Source organism: Chelon labrosus, assembly GCF_963514085.1.
Source record: "Chelon labrosus genome assembly, chromosome: 10".
Lineage (NCBI taxonomy): Eukaryota > Metazoa > Chordata > Actinopteri > Mugiliformes > Mugilidae > Chelon > Chelon labrosus.
The window spans coordinates 5,092,643-5,112,703 of NC_140360.1; the positions used below are offsets into that span (position 1 = coordinate 5,092,643).

The 20,061-nt window shown below is 43.6% G+C and overlaps 1 protein-coding gene across 1 annotated transcript; it reads left to right on the top strand.

The window, feature by feature from the left end:
* Positions 1-5,438: 5,438 nt before the first annotated feature.
* On the top strand, positions 5,439-19,550 carry mfn2 (mitofusin 2). The gene is made up of 18 exons (XM_084553336.1): positions 5,439-5,655; positions 8,282-8,463; positions 9,058-9,193; positions 9,321-9,483; positions 9,580-9,704; positions 9,845-9,953; positions 10,052-10,159; positions 10,295-10,448; positions 12,054-12,121; positions 12,326-12,447; positions 12,743-12,869; positions 13,847-13,951; positions 14,227-14,329; positions 14,674-14,894; positions 15,574-15,729; positions 15,955-16,151; positions 16,264-16,398; positions 17,613-19,550. Exons 2-18 carry the CDS (start codon positions 8,286-8,288, stop codon positions 17,680-17,682), a joined length of 2,277 nt encoding a protein of 758 aa, XP_084409462.1. The 5' UTR covers positions 5,439-5,655; positions 8,282-8,285; the 3' UTR covers positions 17,683-19,550.
* The last annotated feature ends 511 nt before the right edge of the window (positions 19,551-20,061 follow it).

Below are 20,061 nucleotides of genomic sequence, written 5' to 3' on the forward strand. Positions count from 1 at the left end.
GTTTTTGTTTTGTTTTTTTTAAAGTTCGGACACTGAGGAGGGGAGGTGGGGGGGGGGTCAGAGCACTTGACACGATGCATGCTGCGCAGAAAAGAGGAGTTGTTGCCTGTTATTATTATAAAATAGTTCCCGTTAAGGAGATGCGCTTGCTAGCTGCGACCGGGTGAGCGAGTGCATCTTGTGCCTTTCTGTCTGCACCACCGCCGACACCGAGCTAATCTCGTCACCGGTCTCAGGGTTGCCGCCTCTGCTTTTTAAAATACGCAAAAAAATTATTTTACAAGGCGTGATAGAAAGTAACCCGATGGCACACAGGCGTTCGTAAAATTGGCTATGTGGGGTTTCTTTTTTAGATGTGGGGGGAAAACAATAAAATGCAAGCAACAAAAGATTTACACGATACAGAGTGAGTGAAAGCTTCAAGATATGGCTGTGTATCCACAACTGTGACACTCGTCAGGGCTCAACAAATATGTGTCTGTTGAACGAGTAGCAGAGTTTTAACTGCTTCGACATCTAATTTGAGGAAAGCTTTTCCGAGCGTGTTTAGTTGACTGTAAGACTGAGATTTCCTTGGTTTTGTTTCTACCCCTCTGCTACAGTTCAGCAAACGAGCAATATCCAGGGAACCAAAGTGCTAATTTTGTACAAAGAAGGCGGCGGCAGCGGCTTTGCATAAAATTTTTGGAGGATATTTTTTTAGTTTGTTTTCAGTCAAGGATGACTGTGGATCACTTATATTAAAAGTGTGCTAGTAATTTCAGTTTTTCAACCTTTTAATGGCCAGTATGAATATAGTGCATCAAGAAAAACCTGTAGAATTCACATCCAAGGCATCCTAGTATTGACTGAATAAATAAATAAATAAATAAATATCCAGGTCCTTTTTTAAGACAGCCAACTGTGTAGCAGCCAAACAGCAGAGAGCCGGTGTTCGGATCCACATGTGCCTGGGGTTTATTTTTTATTTTATTTTGGTGCTGCAGGTGCGTCTCGTTGCCCACGTGTGCAGTGCAGATGGGAAAGCTCAGAAAAGCACGAATTTGTGTCTGGAGTAGAGGTTGTCCGGCTCTTTCCTCGTGGCGACCCGAGCTACACGACGCGACCCGGGCGTTAAGCGTTGCAGTTTAGGCAAGAGAAGTTCCAGAGCACTCGCTGTTAAATTTTCTTTCTCCAAATTGGACCACCTGCTTAGAAAAAAAAACAAAAAAAAAAAACGGCCTTTCATAGCACTTGTATGTTTTTATTTTTACTCTTTCTACACCAGCGGCGGTATTGACACCTCTTCTTCCAAGGATGCATGTTTGAGCTCAAGCTTTTTTCTGGTGTAATTAGGACTAAAAGGAGCCCCCTCATACCCACACACCTTACACCCCTCTCTCTCTCCCTTTTCTTGGCCTCACATTTGCTGCTGAGGCTCAAAAAAAAAAAAAAAAAAAACAAGAAGCGAAGCACTTGGGTCGGTTGAGATGCGAGTTATTTTTGACGGTGTCACCACTGCAGCTTGGCAAAGGACAATGGATTCTAAGCAACAGCCCTCCGATAACGGACGCTCCACTTGGGTCAAGTGTAACGGAGGTAGTGGAGCAACTCCAGCTGGGTTGTCGCAACCGATTGATGTGATATTGGAAAAGAAGATAATTAGAGATCGGTCAGATGATTCTCCCCCGCCCCCCGTCTGCCTTAATCGCATGGACTGTGTTGAAGAACTCATTAGCATCGTAACAAGCGTTGCACCGTCGTCTTAACATGCTACTGTCGTGCCTCTCTAAGAGTGTCTAACCTTGTGACTGGGTTTAAGCACTTAATGACATTTCTAAAAAAGAAAAAGGAAAAAAAAAAAAAGTTGAATTTGATCTGTACCCCCCCGAAACCACACGGAACCGTGGGTTTCTGCTTTTATTTGTATTTGCTTGTAGTTACTTTGGCTCTTATTTGTGCCATTAGATTGAAACTGTAAAGGTAGATTTAATGAATCTAAACTCTTTATCTAGTGGCAGGCATTGACATAATTCAAAACTTTTCTACCTCTACCGTGTCATTTTATCTTTCTGTAAAATCAGTAGAAATAGGTTTTAAAGCTATAACGGTTAGGTCAAGTTTTTACCACTGAAGACGGGAAGGTGTTCAAGATTTAAACTTTGAAGGACAGGATACACTTTTTTTTTTTTTTTTGTTTTGTTTTTTTGAGTTCTAGTGGTGTATTTCGGAGCTGTTCTCATACTCGACTCGATATTTCTACTTATTTACTACCTCAGAAGAGACGGGAGACTCTTGTCTGTCTAACCGCAGAGAAAATGTCTGTGTAGATTTTTATTTTTTTGTCAGAACAAGCACATGTACTTTGTAGCTCCATAGTTTTTTATTGAGGTTACCTCACAGCCCGAATGACGTCTACTGCAGAGAGTACCACATTGCCTGCCTGTTCGTATTGTTCTGTTGCAGTCTGCCTCTGTCCTTTCAGTCTGGAGTGTTTACTCTGTTTATGGATTTATGCCCCAGCTGCTGAAAGAAGTCTCACAGTCGCTTGTTGGGGACGCTCACCCTGAGCACGTCACGTGGAAATCACAAACTGCTCCGGAGGGATGTTTCTGCTGGTTTGAATGATGCTGCATTCCTTTTTGTTTTTGGTACTTTCACACTTGGGCAGACTGCTTGGGCAAAAAAAACAAAAAAACAACTAGTAAGACCCTTAATGTGAGCCCTGCATACACCGATCAGCCACAACATTATGGCCACTGACAGGAGAAGTGAATAACATTTAAACCATCTTGTGACAGTTCAGTGTTCTGCTGGGAAACTTCTGGACCTGGCATTCATTCATGTGGATGTTACTTAGACATGTAGCACCCACCTAGACCAGACCAGGCACCCCCACCCCATAGCAATGACACTCCTTGATGGCAGCAGCCATCCCCAGCAGGATGCAGCCACAAAAACACTTTAGGAACAACTCAGAAAAACATGAAGAACAGCACAAGGTGTTGACCTGGCCTCCAAATTCACTAGATCCCAAACTGATCAAGTATCTGTGGGATGATCCACAGAGGCCCCTCCCCACTATACCTACACAATATTAGGAAGGTGGTCTTAATGTTGTGGCTGCTCGTGTACATCAAACGATGTATATCTCATCTCAAAGATATATAGAGCACACACTTTCAGACAAGTATTTGAGCACGTTCGCTCACGTGAAAATGGAAGTAGTCGTGTTAGATTCAAGCGTTTGGAAAATTCCAGATGCCCTTGATGTAATCTATGTTGACATTCATATTGGCTGCTTCTGTGTGATGTGTTGAGCGCTGTGTGTCAGGAACAAAGGCAGCAGAGGGAGGTCTGTGTGGATACTTCCAACAGCCTATGCTTCTGGTGAACCTGACAGTTTGGGCGTCTGAGACATTCACATGCTACACCATTAGCTGCTCACGGCAGGTTTGTGCACGGCACACTGTCCGTACAACAAAAACGCTAAGCGGAAGTTGAAGCACTCCAGACTGAACGTAGAGAAGCGGAACGAGGCAGAGGACGCCAGGTTTCATGTCACTTAATGATTGTTCAGTGCTGTTGTGTTGCCTGCGTTGAGGTGGGATGGAGGACCGCCACGATGCAAGCTTCACCTCAGTTAACTTAGATAGGTTTTTGCTTTAGGTGTTTCCCTTTATTACTTAATAGACTAGAAGACAATGAAAAGAAAGGTTGTCATTTTCTAATTGTCTGAACATAAAGTAATACGAAATAAATAAATATTTAGATTTACACTCTGTGTCTGTTTTCTTTTTTCCTGCTGTCAAGTCTGTATTTAACCAAACTTTGCCAACACCTGACCCTATACAGTTGTCTGTGTAAACCCCAGTTAAATCTGTTTGATTCCTTCAGTTAAAGGCGACTGATTAGCTTATATTTGGTAGTAGAGATACACGGGAATGACAACAGCATTTATTTTATAAATGGAAATATTGGGTGATTGTTTAAAGCAAGAGTGTCAAACTCATTCTAGTGTAGGGGCCACATGCAGCCCAATTTGACCTCAAGGGACCTGGACCAGTGACATGATAGCATAATAACCTATAAATAAAGACTACTTCAAATGTGTTTTAGTGCAAAGGTGCATTATGAAAATGTTCACATTTAATAAAAATATCCTTTTACAAAATATTTTATGAACAAGCTGAAATGTCCTGTGATGCATTTTGTGCTCATTGCTGCCATCTGCTGTTTAGTTCTGGGTTATATCTGCACGTTTTGCTAAAAGAGTGCAACCCTGAGTGGACAAATAAGGATTATTAGTTATGTTTATTGAAGTAAATGTCTTCTGTGTCCTCTTTGCACTTTGCAAATTCATCCTGAGGGCCAGATTGGACCCTCTGGTGGGCCGGTTTTGGCCTGCAGGCCATATGTTTGACACACCTGGTTTTAGAGCTTTGAAAAGGCTCCCTAGAGCTAGAAATGCCTGTTATACCCATCGTTTTGTTTAGGGGGTCGTATATTTATTTAGTTTGCCAGATTAAAAAATAAAAAAAAACATCCTTTGCCCACTGAGAATTAAGCTCCAGTATTTGTCTTTGTCTGTTGTTTTCGTGAAGTCTTGAAAAGTTTTAAAAAGTCTCAAATTTGATCATCCCAATTTAAAAAGCCTGAATGTGAATTAAAATTTTGGGATGCACTACCTGTTTCAGCCCTATGAATAGCTGTCAATGTGCTTCAAAGCCATTACAATCCTATGCATGGCCCATGGGATGGAGGAAGTTGGGACATGCCTCAGTGCATGTTAAAAATCACATCTAGAGGATATAAGCTTTCAGAAAATGTATAGTTTATGCTACACCCCCAGGGACGAGTTGATAGTTGAATGACAATAAGTTTTATTATTTTGAAAGTAATTCTGGGTCTCTGATTTTCCTTATTTTTCGTACTTCGTGTAGGTCTTAAATTTAACCACCTGCAGAAACCCTGTAAAAATATGTATGGGCATCTGCGTGCAGAGAACAAGGTAGTTTAATTTGTCATAAAATAGTAAAAGTAAATTTTTCTAAAATAAAATTTTTAAAAAAATCAAACACAGGGAATTATCAGAAAGAATAGATCCAGGTGTATAATTAATATAAATAAACGTGTCTGAAAATGTAATTTGAAGTTTCGGCTGACCTCAAGTCACGTGACACTAGGCGGCGTTTTTGATTGGTTAGCAGAATAGTACTCCTTACCGTTTGCCTGATCAGTTTACAAAGACTGAAGTTTAGTTTCCGATAAACTACAATTTGTTTGTGACTGTCAGTATCCGAAAATATGGTCAGAATACTTTTAGGTGAAGAAAGGACACCTCTGATAAAAGACTACTTCAAAAATTAAAGCAAAAATCAACCCAACCGACGGAGGGGGCAGTAATACGCTCCAGTAGCGTAAAAACTGCCAACAATCACACCACAGAAGAAGAAGAGCAGGAAGCAGCAGAAGCAGCAGCAGGAGCAGCAGAAGAAGAATCCTTCGGCCCATCACCTGTTTAGTGACCTCCCCTTCGCTTATCACAGATAGCTAACTGTCTGTCATTACTGCCGCAGCACTCAGAGTCGTGACAACGTTAGTAGCTTGTATTTAAAATAAGCCGAGGAGCCAGGATGCAAGAGGATTGTTTGTGAGGCGTTACTCTTATCCATGGTAAGTCACAAAAAACAAAAAAGAATATATGTAGCTAGCTTTAGTTGCAAAATCTGAGTTAACTTCAGCTAGTTAGCTTGTAAGTTAGCAGGGGGGTTTCCAGACTCAAAGGGACGTTATTTCACCAGGACGAAGACATTTACATCATAATAATGATAATAATATTAATAATGATAATAACACAATGACGGACACGAGAGGTGTTTAGCTAGGTATGTTGCGTTAGACTTCCTGGTGACATGTGAGGTTCGTTGCCAAGGGTGGCGAACGCAAATAAGCGTCAAACAGTTGTTGGGTGTCAGTTTAGTTGAATCTACGTGTTTGTGTCGGTGCAAAATGTTCTGGATGTTCAGTTTAAGACGATAAAAGACGTTTGAGGCAATGCCTGCAATGCACGTCAAACTGTGTCAGAGGTCACACAGAAGGAAAACGTTGCAGTGTCACAGCTGAGGCTTGAAGTTTATTATATTTTGAGGAATGATTGTTATTCTCCAGTAACATGCAAGAAAATAAACATGCTTAAATATGTAATTCATGTATTTTTTATTTATTTTTTGTAGTGATTGTGTTTTGGTTTCTCTTGGCACAGGGGTGTGGCTTAGGGTTATGATCCGTTTACCTGTGTGTACCAGGTGGTGAGTGGGGCTTGGATGCTTCCATGTCTTGTTGCTGTCTCCTCGTGACTCATTCTATTAATCGGATAAACAGCACATGGGTTTTACACACGGGTCACAATTAAAAGAGCCACCTTAGCTTCTTAGAGGCTTTTGCGTTGACGGTATTCACTGTAGAGACACCACGTGTAATTCCAAGCTCTGGTTATCATGTGTGTTTTTAATAATAAATAATATTTTATACTGTATTGATCCCTCACGGGGAAATTATATCCAGCGTTTGACCCATCCACACATGTGCACTTTAGTCACTTTACTCGTACAGTCTTGTTTGCATCCTCCCTGGACAGTTTGGATAGTTTTATGGCTTAGTTTTATGGCTTGTATATACTTCTTGTTTTGTTCTTGCACGTCATGCTGCTCACTGTGCCTTAAATGGTTCCCTGGGGACAAATAAAATTCATCTGAAAGTAGCATAGCACCCAAGCAAATGTGTGGGTCAGGTGCGATCGTAAATATTGTCGACTGTTTTGTGTTTAATGGCTTTTTATTGAAAATTATCTCAAGAGTTTTATCACAAGTTATTGTTCACTTTCTTTTTTGCTGACTGTCAATTAGGGACGTCCCGATTAAGTATTTTTGCCCCCCGATCCGATCCCTGAACCGATCTTAAATTAGCAAAATGTCCTCTCCTGGAAAATCATAAAGACTTTTTTTTTTTATCTTCCTTGTTTTCTCCAACATCACGCATGCATCATGAAGCACGTGCTGTAAATAAGTGCTGAATATCACCTGTCAGAGGTAGAGGAGGCCCTCGGACACCCTAAATATAAGATTTATCCAAAAGTAAGAAAGTCTAATCTTGAAAGTTTGGAGCTGTTGAATTACACAAGAGCACAGTTAACAACGGTATCTCCTTTCGTTACTGACAGCAGTTCTGCGTAGGAGACCAAATATTTGACACATCAGATCAAATCAGCTTCATTTGACATGTAAATACAGTAGGGACACATATACAAGGAATTTGTTTTCTGCCTTCAGCCTAGCCAAGTGAGCACAGTTTGGGGGATTTTTAGGTGCTTGGTCAAGGCACCTCGTCCATGGACTTGGAGGATATTGAACCGGTGACACGATGGAACAAAGCTGCTGCTCTAGCTGCTGTTATGCATAAAATAAAAGAAGTGTCATATCTGTTGTAAGATGTCTGTGAAGGCTCTCTGCCATCTAGGTCGTGGTATATCCAAAAACACCCTAAAGAAAGTCAACTAGACTTTGTAGAGTTTCTTGAAGACGTTTCATCCAAGAAGCTTTTTCTGTTCTAAAAGACTGATGGTTAACACTCACAGATGTGCCTGTTTACACCCCAACTCCCGCTACTCAGATGAAACATCTTCAAGAAACTCTACAAGTCCAGTTGCTTTTGGTTTTTGTTTTGGATTCATCTCTTGTGCAGTGACTTTATCACTTCTTCACAGACTATTAAATACCTCTCCCTGTGGAAATAGTTCAGGTCAGGTTTAATAATTAAAGAAGACGCCTTAATTCGTTACTTATCATCCGGGTGGAATCTGGACACTTCCCCACCTCTTGACAGTTTTATGTGCACGTTTTGTTCTTTAATGGCAGCTGTTAGATAATGGAATGACCTTAGCGTAGCATGGATAAGTGAGAGAGAACTGGATACCAGGTTATAAGGTGGATGCTCATGAAGTGTCAGTTTTAATTCTGACCCTGCTGGCAGGATGTGGCCGGTAAAAAGGCATTATAATTTACTGCATTATATATTAATTTTGATGAATTCATTTACTCGTTTCATATCCTGCCTGTATAATTACGTTCCTCATGGCCAGTGTGGACTGTGCACCTGTTTCAAAAAATAATCTTTCGCTACCTCTTCTGAACAAGCTCGCGTCCTTTTTTCGTTCACTACAGGTGGATTTATTTTTTTTTATTGACACATTTGCCAGACATAGTTTATGATACCTTTTTGCGGCGTTTTGTCTTCTGTCCAGTGCCATGTCTCTGGTTTTCCCGCGGACCAACACGAATCCATTTCACGGCAAGAAGGAAAAGAGAATGATGGCGGAGGTGAACACGTCACCGCTCAAGCACTTTGTCACAGCGAAGAAGAAGATCAACGGCATCTTCGAACAACTGGGGGCCTACATCAAGGAGAGTGCATCCTTTCTGGAAGGTACCGTTCTCTGACCTCTTTGTGACGCTATGAAGGCAGCTTAACATGTGTGAAGCAGTCGGCACTTTCACAAAGAAGCCACAAAAGACAAGATGTTATCCCATGTTTCTGTTATATTGCAATAACGCAGAGACAAACATGTGGAGAGTTGCAGACTTTGAATGCATCGTGATTTGTGCGGAACTGGTGACTACAGCCTGTGCTTCTTTAATGGAACTAAAATTAAAATGCATCCAGACAACCAAGAAATGTACGAGAACTGATCATCTGTGGTCTGGTTACGACTTTTACTTGTAAGATCATCGTTACGAATTCTAAAAACAAAAGTGTGAAAAGGAAAGAGGCTTGTAAATGCACCATGTTAACTCTAAAAACCCATAGACTGTACAAATACAGACGGTGGAAGTGCTTCTCAAAAGATGGCGCTGCCCGTATGCCCGGAAAAATGGCGTCAGTTTGGCCAATTCGAGGAAGTGAGGACACGGCGTCCATATTTATATACAGTCTATGTAAAAACCAGATAGATGTGTTATAATAATAATATACAGACTCTGCCTTTGGATGACCATTGTCTGATCATCTCCACAATGTTAGATTCTTACAAAAATGAAGAGCTGGACCCGGTTACCACAGAGGAGCAGGTCCAGGAGGTTCGGGGTTACCTTGCCAAGGTGGCGGGGATTGGAGAAGTGCTCGCCCGCCGGCACATGAAGGTGGTCTTCTTTGGAAGGTATGTATGTGGCTTCGTTTGCCTCCTTCTGTGGATCATAATCCACAATAAATAAATACATTTGTGTGCCGTTAAGACTGACGGTTAGCCTGAGACACACTTGACAGGCCTGTTATGTGTTCTACAGGACCAGTAACGGGAAGAGCTCAGTGATCAATGCCATGCTGTGCGACAAGGTGCTGCCATCTGGGATAGGACACACCACCAACTGCTTCCTCAGAGTGGAGGGCACGGATGGCAATGAGGCCTTCCTCCTCACTGAAGGCTCTGAAGAGAGGAAGAGCATAAAGGTCAACAAAACAATCCAAAATACCAGTTCTCTGCTGTTCAGGTCTGTGGAAGTGTGGAAATGTAAACTCACCTGTTGCTGATGTCTGCGTTTACAGACGGTGAACCATCTGGCCCACGCTCTCCACCAGGACGAGGACCTAGATGCTGGCAGCCTGGTGTGTGTCATGTGGCCTAAAACCAAATGTGCCCTGCTCAGAGATGATCTGGTGCTGGTGGACAGGTCAGGTTGACTCCACATAATGTGTTTTGTTTGATTTTTAAGATCGGGTTGGAGATGTTCTCTTTCCCCAAAGCTGTCATGCTCACTTGATGAGGAATGCAGTTGGCTTATTCTGTTTTTATTTCCCCCCCCCCCTGCAGCCCGGGTATTGACGTCACCACAGAGCTGGACAGCTGGATTGACAAGTTCTGTCTGGACGCAGATGTTTTTGTTCTAGTGGCGAACTCTGAGTCCACGCTGATGCAGACGGTGAGACACGCAGGCAGCTGGAGCTGAATGAACGGTTGAATGAAGAGATGAAACGGGAAGAACGTGCGTGAACTGTTGTCAATTGTTTCTTTCTCCAGGAGAAGTCCTTCTTTCACAAAGTCAACGAGCGACTCTCCAGCCCGAATATTTTCATCCTCAACAACCGCTGGGACGCCTCTGCCTCGGAGCCGGAATATATGGAGGAGGTAAGTCGGCTCCACTTGTCATTTTTCAGAATGAGCCAAGCTAAACATAAACTCCTGAATAAAAGCAAGGCTTAATGGAGTGATGATTATTCATCAAACGTTCACGTCCATTAAAGTGTGTTCTCGCCGCTCCAGGTCCGCAGACAGCACATGGACCGCTGCACCAATTTCCTAGTGGACGAGCTGGGTGTGGTGGACCGAGCCCAGGCCAGTGATCGCATCTTCTTCGTCTCTGCCAAGGAGGTGCTCCAGGCTCGAGTGCAGAAGGCTCAAGGAATGCCTGAAGCAGGTGAAACCACAAAGATAATGGAATGTAGATGATGTTGTAATTCAGTTCAGGAAATGGCAGTCCTAGACGTGACATTCATTACTGGGTGAAAGTATTGCGCCTTAAGCTCGGTTTATACTTAACTCAACTTTATTTATGGAGCACTTTAAAAACAACCACAGCCGAAATAAAGTGCTGTATATAGGTAAGATTAAGAACATAAGAGAAAAAATTAAAAACAATAAAATGATAAAAAACACACTAAAAGGACTAGAGAAGAGCAGGGTCTCATGCTGGGTTGAAAGCCAAGGAATAAAAAAGGGTTTTAAGACAAGTTTTAAAAAATGGACAGTGAGGGGGCTTGTCTGATGTGCAGCGGTAGATTGCTCCATAATTTGGGAGCTTCAATTCAATTCAATTCAATTTTATTTATATAGCGTCAATAACAATACAAATCGTCTCAAGACGCTTTACAAAAACCCGGCCTGAAACCCCCAGAGCAAGCCTGAAGGCGACGGTGGTAAGGAAAAACTCCCTTTAACAGGAAGAAACCTTGAGCAGAACCCGACGACACACAGCAGTAAACATTCTATACAGTAATAGCACAGAATTGCATGACTAGTAGTAGATAGGAAATTAGAGGGCAAGAGCTCTGTGCCAGAGAAATTAAAGTGGAGGATGCGAGAGAGAAGAAAGAAGGAGGACATGTGTTTGGTGCATCGTCCCCCAGCAGCCTAGGCCTATAGCAGCATAACTATAACTATAAGCTTGATCAAAAAGGAAAGTCCTAAGCCTGACCTTAAAAATAGAGACAGTGTCTGCCTCCCGAACCCAAAGTGGGAGCTGGTTCCACAGGAGAGGAGCCTGATAGCTGAAATCTCTACCTCCCATTCTACTTTTTGAAATTCTAGGAACCACAAGTAGGCCTGCACTTTCAGACCGAAGTGATCTGTTGGGATGTTATGGTACAATGAGGTCTTTAAGATGTGATGGAGCTAGGCCTTTGAGGCCCTTGTATGTAAGGAGGAGGATTTTAAATTCTATCAACAGCTCCCAAATTATAGTGGCGTGTTACTTCTACACCATAGAGTGGCTACAGCGTAGCTCCAGACACTGTGCTATAACCTCCAGTGACGCAGGCCTCAATGGCTGGGATTTGTCTGCAACACATTTCCTCCTTCACGTGTTTCAGCGGCTGGACGAGCACAGAAAATTCTCGTCAAATTGACACAGAAGCATAAACCGCACTGTGTTAAGTACAACTTCTGAAACTCAACACAGCCATGTAGCCCCTGCCTAGTGTCGTCATAGAATAATTACCAAACATGCATTTCCGACATCAGTACACATTGCGGGGCTATAAACCAAGCTTTAGAGACCTGGGGTGATTTGCAAAGTTTCCAGTAATTCAGCGTGTTATCGGTTTTGCATATGTTAATCTAACTGATTATATTTAGTTAGACGGGGGAGGCGGGGCGCGCAGTGAGTGAGTATCGTTTGTGTACCAGTACACTGTAGGTCAAATAACTGAATGCACTGAAACGTTTCAGACTAGAGCCAGACCTAGTACCGACACAGAACCGGTTGCTACGGCTTTATCCTCATCTTATTCTCATCCTGCCTCAGGTGGAGCTCTCGCAGAAGGATTTCAGGCCAGAATGTTTGAGTTCCAGAACTTTGAGAGGCGATTTGAGGTAAGATCCTCACACGTGTGACAATGAGGTAGACAGTTTTAATTATGTTTAATGAATATTTTGAATAAATAGATAGTTTTCTTAAATAATTTATCAGACGTGTTCATTTTAAAGATAAACACTAGCTAGTTTCCAGTAAATTTCCCATCTTTGAGTCGGTGTTGTGTGTGACCCTCTCTCTCTCTCTCTGGACTTGATGTTTAGGAGTGTATCTCACAGTCAGCGGTGAAGACCAAGTTTGAGCAGCACACAGTGAGGGCCAAGCAGATCTCCGAAGCCCTGCGTCACATTATGGACTCCGTACACATTGCTGCACAAGAGCAGAGGTGAGTCTGGCATTGAAAGCGGTGTATTCACTGAGGCTGTACTATATGTCATGTGGCCATTTACTGTCCGGCCTGCACCGTGTCTGTTCTGACTGTAAGCTCTCTTCATCTGCTGATTGGTGCCTGGATAAAGAATTCCAATAAATGTTTTTCACTGCCAAACACACCACGTGCAGTTTGCAGCGTATGTTCCCAAAGAGAATAAATGTAGATGCCAGCTGGTCTCCAGAGACGTTCATTTTCTAACTTACTGAGTAATGTGTGTGTGTGTGTGTGTGTTTGTGTGTGTGTGCAGAGTCTACTGCCTTGAGACCAAAGAGGACCGCCAGGACCGGTTGGAGTTTATCGACAAGCAGCTGGACCTGTTGACAATGGACTGTAAAAGCAAGATCAAGAAGATTACGGAGGAGGTGGAGAGACAGGTGAAGCGTGACGACAACATGCCGTCGTAGCATACCTGCACTGTGCGGTTTCGATTTCATTAACAAAGACGTCGACGCGAAGCATTCGTTGACGAGCAAACACAAGTGTTTCTGATGATCAAAACCATGACGAAACGTTAATGAGACGGGACTGGAATGTTATTTGAATATCAGACATGCAAAAATGCGTTATCTCGTCATACGGGCTGACTGTCTTTTAAAATGTGCTTCCCTGTCAATGGATCTCAGGCAGCTGACAGTAGCCGACCAAAACTAGCAAACTGCCATAAGCCTCGTGGATACAAATTAGGTGGAAGAATATGATATTTGAAGGATCATCACCCTGATATTTATGCAGCCAGGTTACTACCTAACCACGAGGTTAAAGAAGTCTCATCTAAATACTTTTGCATGTTGCTGTTTTGCACTACATGAAGTTATTGCCCTGTGCTGACTTTTTACTGACGTTGTCCTAGTTCCTAGAATGAATCCTTCTTGTGTACACCACCTCCTTTATCTACCTGTAATCTATGATCCAACCTTATGAACTTGCAGGGACGGCACAGCAGCTTAAATATAGTACAGCAGGCTGATCTCCTACTCTGGAAAGGGACGTGTAGAGTTGATACGACCTGTTAAGTTGGTCTAAATGAGAAAAAAATCGGATTATTATTTTGCAAAAAGGTCGACATATAAATGAGTGTTTTTGTCTGAAGACTGAGGCTAAATCAGAAATGTCTATGAACATTAAAACTGCTGCAGTGGATCAGCTGGGCTTTAGTCTTCTTCCTAATTCAGCGCTGATTTGTCATGTGATAGATTAAAGTCAAAACAGACTTGTGTTCATTTTCAAGTTCAACATGTGCCACAAAAGGAGTGCGAGACGTGCTGATGGTCCTGGTTCATAGAGGTTGACGCCTAAAGAGAACCCCTTTAACAGGAAGCTGCTTCTCACTCTCTTATTTGCTCTTACTCAGGTGTCTAATGCCATGGCAGAGGAGATCAGGAAGCTCAGTGTGCTGGTCGATGACTTCCAGATGGACTTCCACCCGTCACCGGTGGTGCTCAAAGTCTACAAGAATGTGAGTTCAGCTTGTTGTAGCTTTTGCCTTGAATTTGATCGCATTTGGAGGGCTGAAAGATAGCATTGCAAGATTCCCACTCACTGTGAATTTTCCAAGATGTAGGTTCAGTGTCTTGCTCTAGGTGTGTGGTCCATGCATAATCCACTCTACCTGCTGAGCCACAGCCACTCCCTAAGACCTTGGACTTTGGTGCTGGCAGGATAATGTGTGTTCATGTCTGGCCTCTTACTGATCTGTTCTTTGTCATTTTCTTTCTTTGTTCATTGTTCCAGGAGCTTCACCGGCACATAGAGGACGGTCTGGGCAAGAACATGTCCGAGAGGTGCTCCACGTCCATCACCAATGCCCTGCAGGGCACGCAGACCGACATGATCGGTAACACTTCTGACATTTGACCACATACCTCTGTCTACTGGTTACACTACACAGGCTCCTGTTTGACTTAATCATCTACAGCTGTTTTTTTTTTTTATGCACAATTCGGTTTAAAGTGATCAAACAACTGAATGCGAATAAAATAATGACAGAAACCTGCCTCTAAGCGACGCCTTGAGATCGAGGTTACTACAACCTCAAAACCTTTATTTACATAAATCATGCTCTCATTATGACAACATCTATTTAATATGCAGAAGGTCACAAGTTAATTTTTCCTGTCTGAGGCATACAACCTCTTAAGTGGCGCATGTGTCCGTCCGTCTGTGTGTGTGTGTGTGCAGAGGGTCTGAAGCCTCTGCTGCCGAGCCCCGTCAGAGAGCAGGTAGACAAGCTGGTCCCTCGCTCCTGCTTCAGCCTCAGCTATGACCTGGCCTGCGACAAGCTCTGCAGCGACTTCCAAGAGGACATAAGCTTCCACTTTTCTCTGGGCTGGACCATGCTGGTCAACCGCTTCCTCGGGCCCAAGAACACCCGGCGGGCCCTCATGGGCTACAATGACCAGGTAAGAGGAACAGGGAGCCAAACGGAGGGTGCTGCACAATAAGAGTTTTGTGTCTTTCTTGTGAATTCCACTTGTTTGTCCGTGGATTTGCATGATAGATGCGACTGTTTGCATAAAAAGAAATCCCAAAATTGATGTAGTATTTACACCGATCAGCCACAACATTAAAACGTAAATAACATTTAAACCATCTTGTTTGACATGTAGCACCCACCTAGACCAGACCAGGCACCCCCACCCCATAGCAATGACACTCCTTGATGGCAGCAGTCATCCCCAGCAGGATGCAGCCTGACACAGACACACACACAAAAACACTTTAGGAACAACTAAAAAAAACATGAAGAACAGCACAAGGTGTTGACCTGGCCTCCAAATTCACTAGATCCTAAACTGATCAAGTATCTGTGGGATGATCCACAGAGGCCCCTCCCCTCACAGACCCCCCCACTAACAACATTTTGTTACCAGACACCACAGGACACCCTCAGAAGGCCCATGTCCATTCTTTGATGAGTCCCAACTGTTTTGGAGGCACAAGGGAGACCTACACAATATTAGGAAGGTGGTCATAATGTTATGCCTGATCGGTGTAGAGCGGCTGCAATGCAGACAAAGTAGTGCATCTGGGTCCGTGATGGTCTGTCACACTTGGCCCCTGGCTCTGTTCTCCGTGCAGGTTCCTCGTCCCATGGCCTTGACCCCGGTCAGCACCAGCATGCCTCCTTTCCCTCAAAGCGCAATGACCCAGGAGGAGCTGATGGTCTCCATGGTGACGGGCCTGGCCTCCCTTACCTCCCGAACTTCCATGGGTGTCCTTGTGGTCGGCGGTGTGGTGAGTACACACACACACACACACTGTACACATAATAATTGAGACTAAATGATTATGGTAGAAGGTGATTTGGTGAAAAACGCCAGTTGCAGTTAAAAGCTCTGACAAAAGCTAGTAAGTGGATCTTGAGATGATGTAGATGATGCATATCTTGTAAATTTGTTATGACAACTCCAGACTCAATCAAATATTTCTGAGTGACCTGACCTCTGTCCATGTGTGCAGATCTGGAAGGCCGTGGGCTGGCGTCTGATCGCCCTGTCAGTGGGTCTGTACGGGCTCCTCTACATCTACGAGCGGCTCACCTGGACCACCAGGGCCAAAGAGAGGACCTTCAAGAGGCAGTTTGTGGACTATGCCAGTGAGAAGCTGCAGCTGATTGTCAGCTACACCGGATCCAACTGCAGCCACCAAGTCCAGCAGTGAGCATGTTAACCCCGGCTCTGGGCGTCGCAGTTTAATAATCAGCGATTCAGATCAAACTCCTCGTTGTTAACGTTTAATAATCAATCGTGTGTTGTCTGTTGTTTGCAGGGAGTTGGCGGGCGTGTTCACTCAGCTGTGCCAGCAGGTAGACACCACACGGCAGAACCTTGAGGATGAGATCACCGACATAAACCGTAAAATGGAGCTCCTTGACAGCCTGCAGAGCAAAGCTAAGCTGCTGCGGTGAGTAAACTCATCACACTGGGGTCGACATAGACGGAGAGACCTGAGGAAAGCTGTGCAATTACGAGGAGCTTGGAGTAAAGTGGTTCTTGTAATAACTCTACTGCTAATCTAACTTTAAAACACCAGCTCAGCAGATTGCCCAAAAAGATCTAATATCAGCTGATTAAACCACTGAATGTGCATGAATCTGCACTTTGTACACGGTCCCTGCACACTAGTCTCTTAGCAGGGGGGGGTTTATAGAGAGTAATGAGTCCACCTCCACCAGAGACCAACTTATTCACCAATATACACCGAGCGGCCACAACATTATGACCACTGACAGGAGAAGTAAACAACATTGTCCATCTTGTGACAATCCAATGTTCTGCTGGGAGATAAGTGATCGCTCTTATAGACCGTAGAGATGAAGTGATGTCCGTCAACTTAAATCACAGCTTTAGATCCTCCCCTACAATTTAGCTTTAGTCTGAAAAGTGGCGTTCTCACATTGTAGTGCAGTGGTTCCCAAACTTTTTCTGCTGGGACCCCCTTTGGTACATGAGAAAATCTTCTATTTCACACATCATAATTATTACAAACCTCAGCCTTTTTGAACAAATAAAAGTAAACTTTACTGTGTAATATGTTCAGTGTAACAGCTTTGCGTTTGTGTGGGAGCCCGTCAAAACCCTGTGCATCTCATCGCTCCCATCCCATCCCGAGCCCACAAAAACACTCCCGTCATATCCCGATCACGTAACTGCCCCACCAAAGAAATCCTGTCCTGCAAAATCCCGAGAGAACGACTAAATCTCGTCCTGCTCCCTATGTTGTTGTCTAAAGTTGGGCGCATTCACTGCATTGCAGGGTTATTTTTTAATTTAATCTCCGGTTCCATCCTCCGTCCCGGTCCCGCCCGCTACCGTTGATTTTTTGCTCTGTCCCGTCCCTATCACGTTACCAACAGTGAAAATGACTCCCGTACCGCGGGAATACCGTGACTCGCGGGCGTCCCGAAAAATTGTCACCCTCTAATTCGATCCGCGCCCTGCGCCCCCCCTGCAATGGCTCTGCGACCCCCCCCCCTAGGGGGCGCGCCCCCTACTTTGGGAACCACTGTTGTAGTGTGTTTTGAAAACTGATGTGTACCGGCGGCTCAAACACAGTCGGGGACTTTCAGTCACGAATAATGTGGTTAAACTGTGCGTTTGTGTGCATCTGTCTTTCAGGAACAAGGCCGGCTGGCTGGACAGCGAGCTCAACATGTTCACCCAGCAGTACCTCCACCACAGCAAGTAGGCCGGGCCGGGGCGGGGCGGGGCGTCCCCTGAGAGACGAAGCAGCGCGGGATGATTTGATTTCCTGTTTGATGACAAACACAAAAAGAAAAAAGAGTGGATAGATTGCATGTCTGACATGATGAGTGGAGGGAGTGTCTGTGAGAGTCCCACTCTTAGAGTTAAAAGAAGGCGAACCCCCTCATGCTCCTTCCTGTCCTCGACCTCTTTCACGTTCACTTGTGTTTATCTGCAGATGAGCGTGAACCAGAGGTCTGACCTCAGATCGATCGCACTCGTCGAGCGACGTCAGAAACTCCACTCTGTCCTTTAAATCTGGATTTGCCACTAAAAAGCTTGTGTAGATTTAAATTCTTGTGTATATACTCTTTGAACACTGGACAAGTGCCAGCGCGGGGCAGGGCAGTCCATCTGAGTGAGTGGGAAATGTGTCTCACGTGTTCAGTCAGTAACAATATAGCAGTGAATGAACGAATGAATGAATGAATGAATGAATGAAGCCTTAAATAATAATTTATTTTTCCATGTCGTCGTATAGTTGGACATCGTTGGTGGTTGGATTAACCTCGGGAGGAGGACAGGCCGTGTCATATTTAATAGACGGCTAACCAAAGTGACTAAATGCTAAACTACTGTTCACAGTTTGCGCTTATTATATTTTTATTTAGAGCTACATATTTAACAACACTGATGGATTTATTCACCTCGATAGCACCCGGGCTAGATTTGCTTTGACGTGTGCTCCCTGCTGTGCCCGCTGCTCCCTCCGACAGCGAAAACGTGTCTTAACTTTTTGCGAGAATCATCGAAACCGTTTGAGCAAGTGAATTCGTTTGAAGAGATTTATTGTGCGGAAGCAGGGAACGTGTGAGTACGGTACAACTTAAGGCACTGAGTTGGTTTTTTATTCTGTTTCCTTTTTATCGTCGACGAGTTCCGTGTGCGGACCCAAACCGCGTTCTTAGTTGCTCCTGAATGAACGTGAATCTATCTCAGTGGGCATCTATCAGTCGTGCGTTCATCGACAGGCATTATTCTGAGCTTGATTTCACAGGAGAATAAGATAAACACACATATATTGTAGTAGGATTGTTGGTTTGTGGATGTATTTGTCCTTTGCTGGCGTGCAGGACTATTCAGAATATCACAACACTGATTCATTAGTTGCACTTCTAACTAACTTATCGCAATTACTTTACTCAGCTGCAACATTTAGGATCAAAACAAATTGGGATTTTTGATTTAAATCTCCTAATTTAGACTATTTACTGGCTCTTCGTCTTTTGGTTGCAGCTCTCCTGAGGAACAAGAGTCCTCCAACCAGAGAGCTCTTAATCGTTCTTATCGTAACTTATTTCAAAAACGCCCCGACTGTCCTCTGTGCGTCTCGTCCTCAGAGCTACGTCTCTAGCTGCCTCATCACTACTCAGCACTAAGTCTTTGTGTGTCGTCACATGTTCGTGTTGCACTGAATGCAAGGTGATCCTTTTATTTATCTCAGAGCGGGGAAGCAGCTGCAGAGTTGTCCACCAGCTCGCTGCACCTCCGTATGAATTTACTCCAGAAGACGTTGTAATTTTGGACTATATGCATATTGTTATATACGTTATAGAGTGGCCAAATCTAGCATATGTGCCCCCGTCTTTTTTTTTTTTTTTTTCTCTGAGATTAAAAAGCGTGCTTTTGTTTTCTAAACGACTACATCGTAGAAGGTATAAGAAGGGAAGAAACCACACCTGAGTGGACATGTCTGCATGCAGTGACAGTTGTTGTAGCCTCATCCTAATGTTCATATGTATGTAAAAAAATAAAGGTGATGTAATACCAAAAAAAAAAACATATTGGTGGAATACTTTCTGACTGCACATTATCCAGATCGTTATTCAGTACAAATACACAACTATTGTCTTTAAAACGTACAGTACACACAGTATTAGAAGTGAAAGCACTAAGAATAATAAGTGATCAGATTTAATGTGTAAGCGTCACTAATGCTGCATCAGGATACACTTTCATCCACATCACTGACACATAGTTTAATCCGCAACATACACCGATCAGCCATAACATTATGACCAAAGAAGCAAAGAAATCAAAGCTTCAAATGGCTTGTTAGTTTCATCCAGCGTGGCCTACTTAAAAAATGTATGTTTGTGTCTTTTATTCATTTTTTTAACTTAGTTATGTGCTAGCTAATAGTTTGATCTGATCTGACATACATGTACAGCAGCAAACACATCAGCCACAACATTATGACCACCTTCTTAATATTGTGCAGGTCTCCCTTGTGCCTCCAAAACAGTTGTGACTCATAAGAGAATGGACATGGGCCTTCTGAGGGTGTCCTGTGGTGTCTGGTAACAGAATGTTGTTAGTGGGG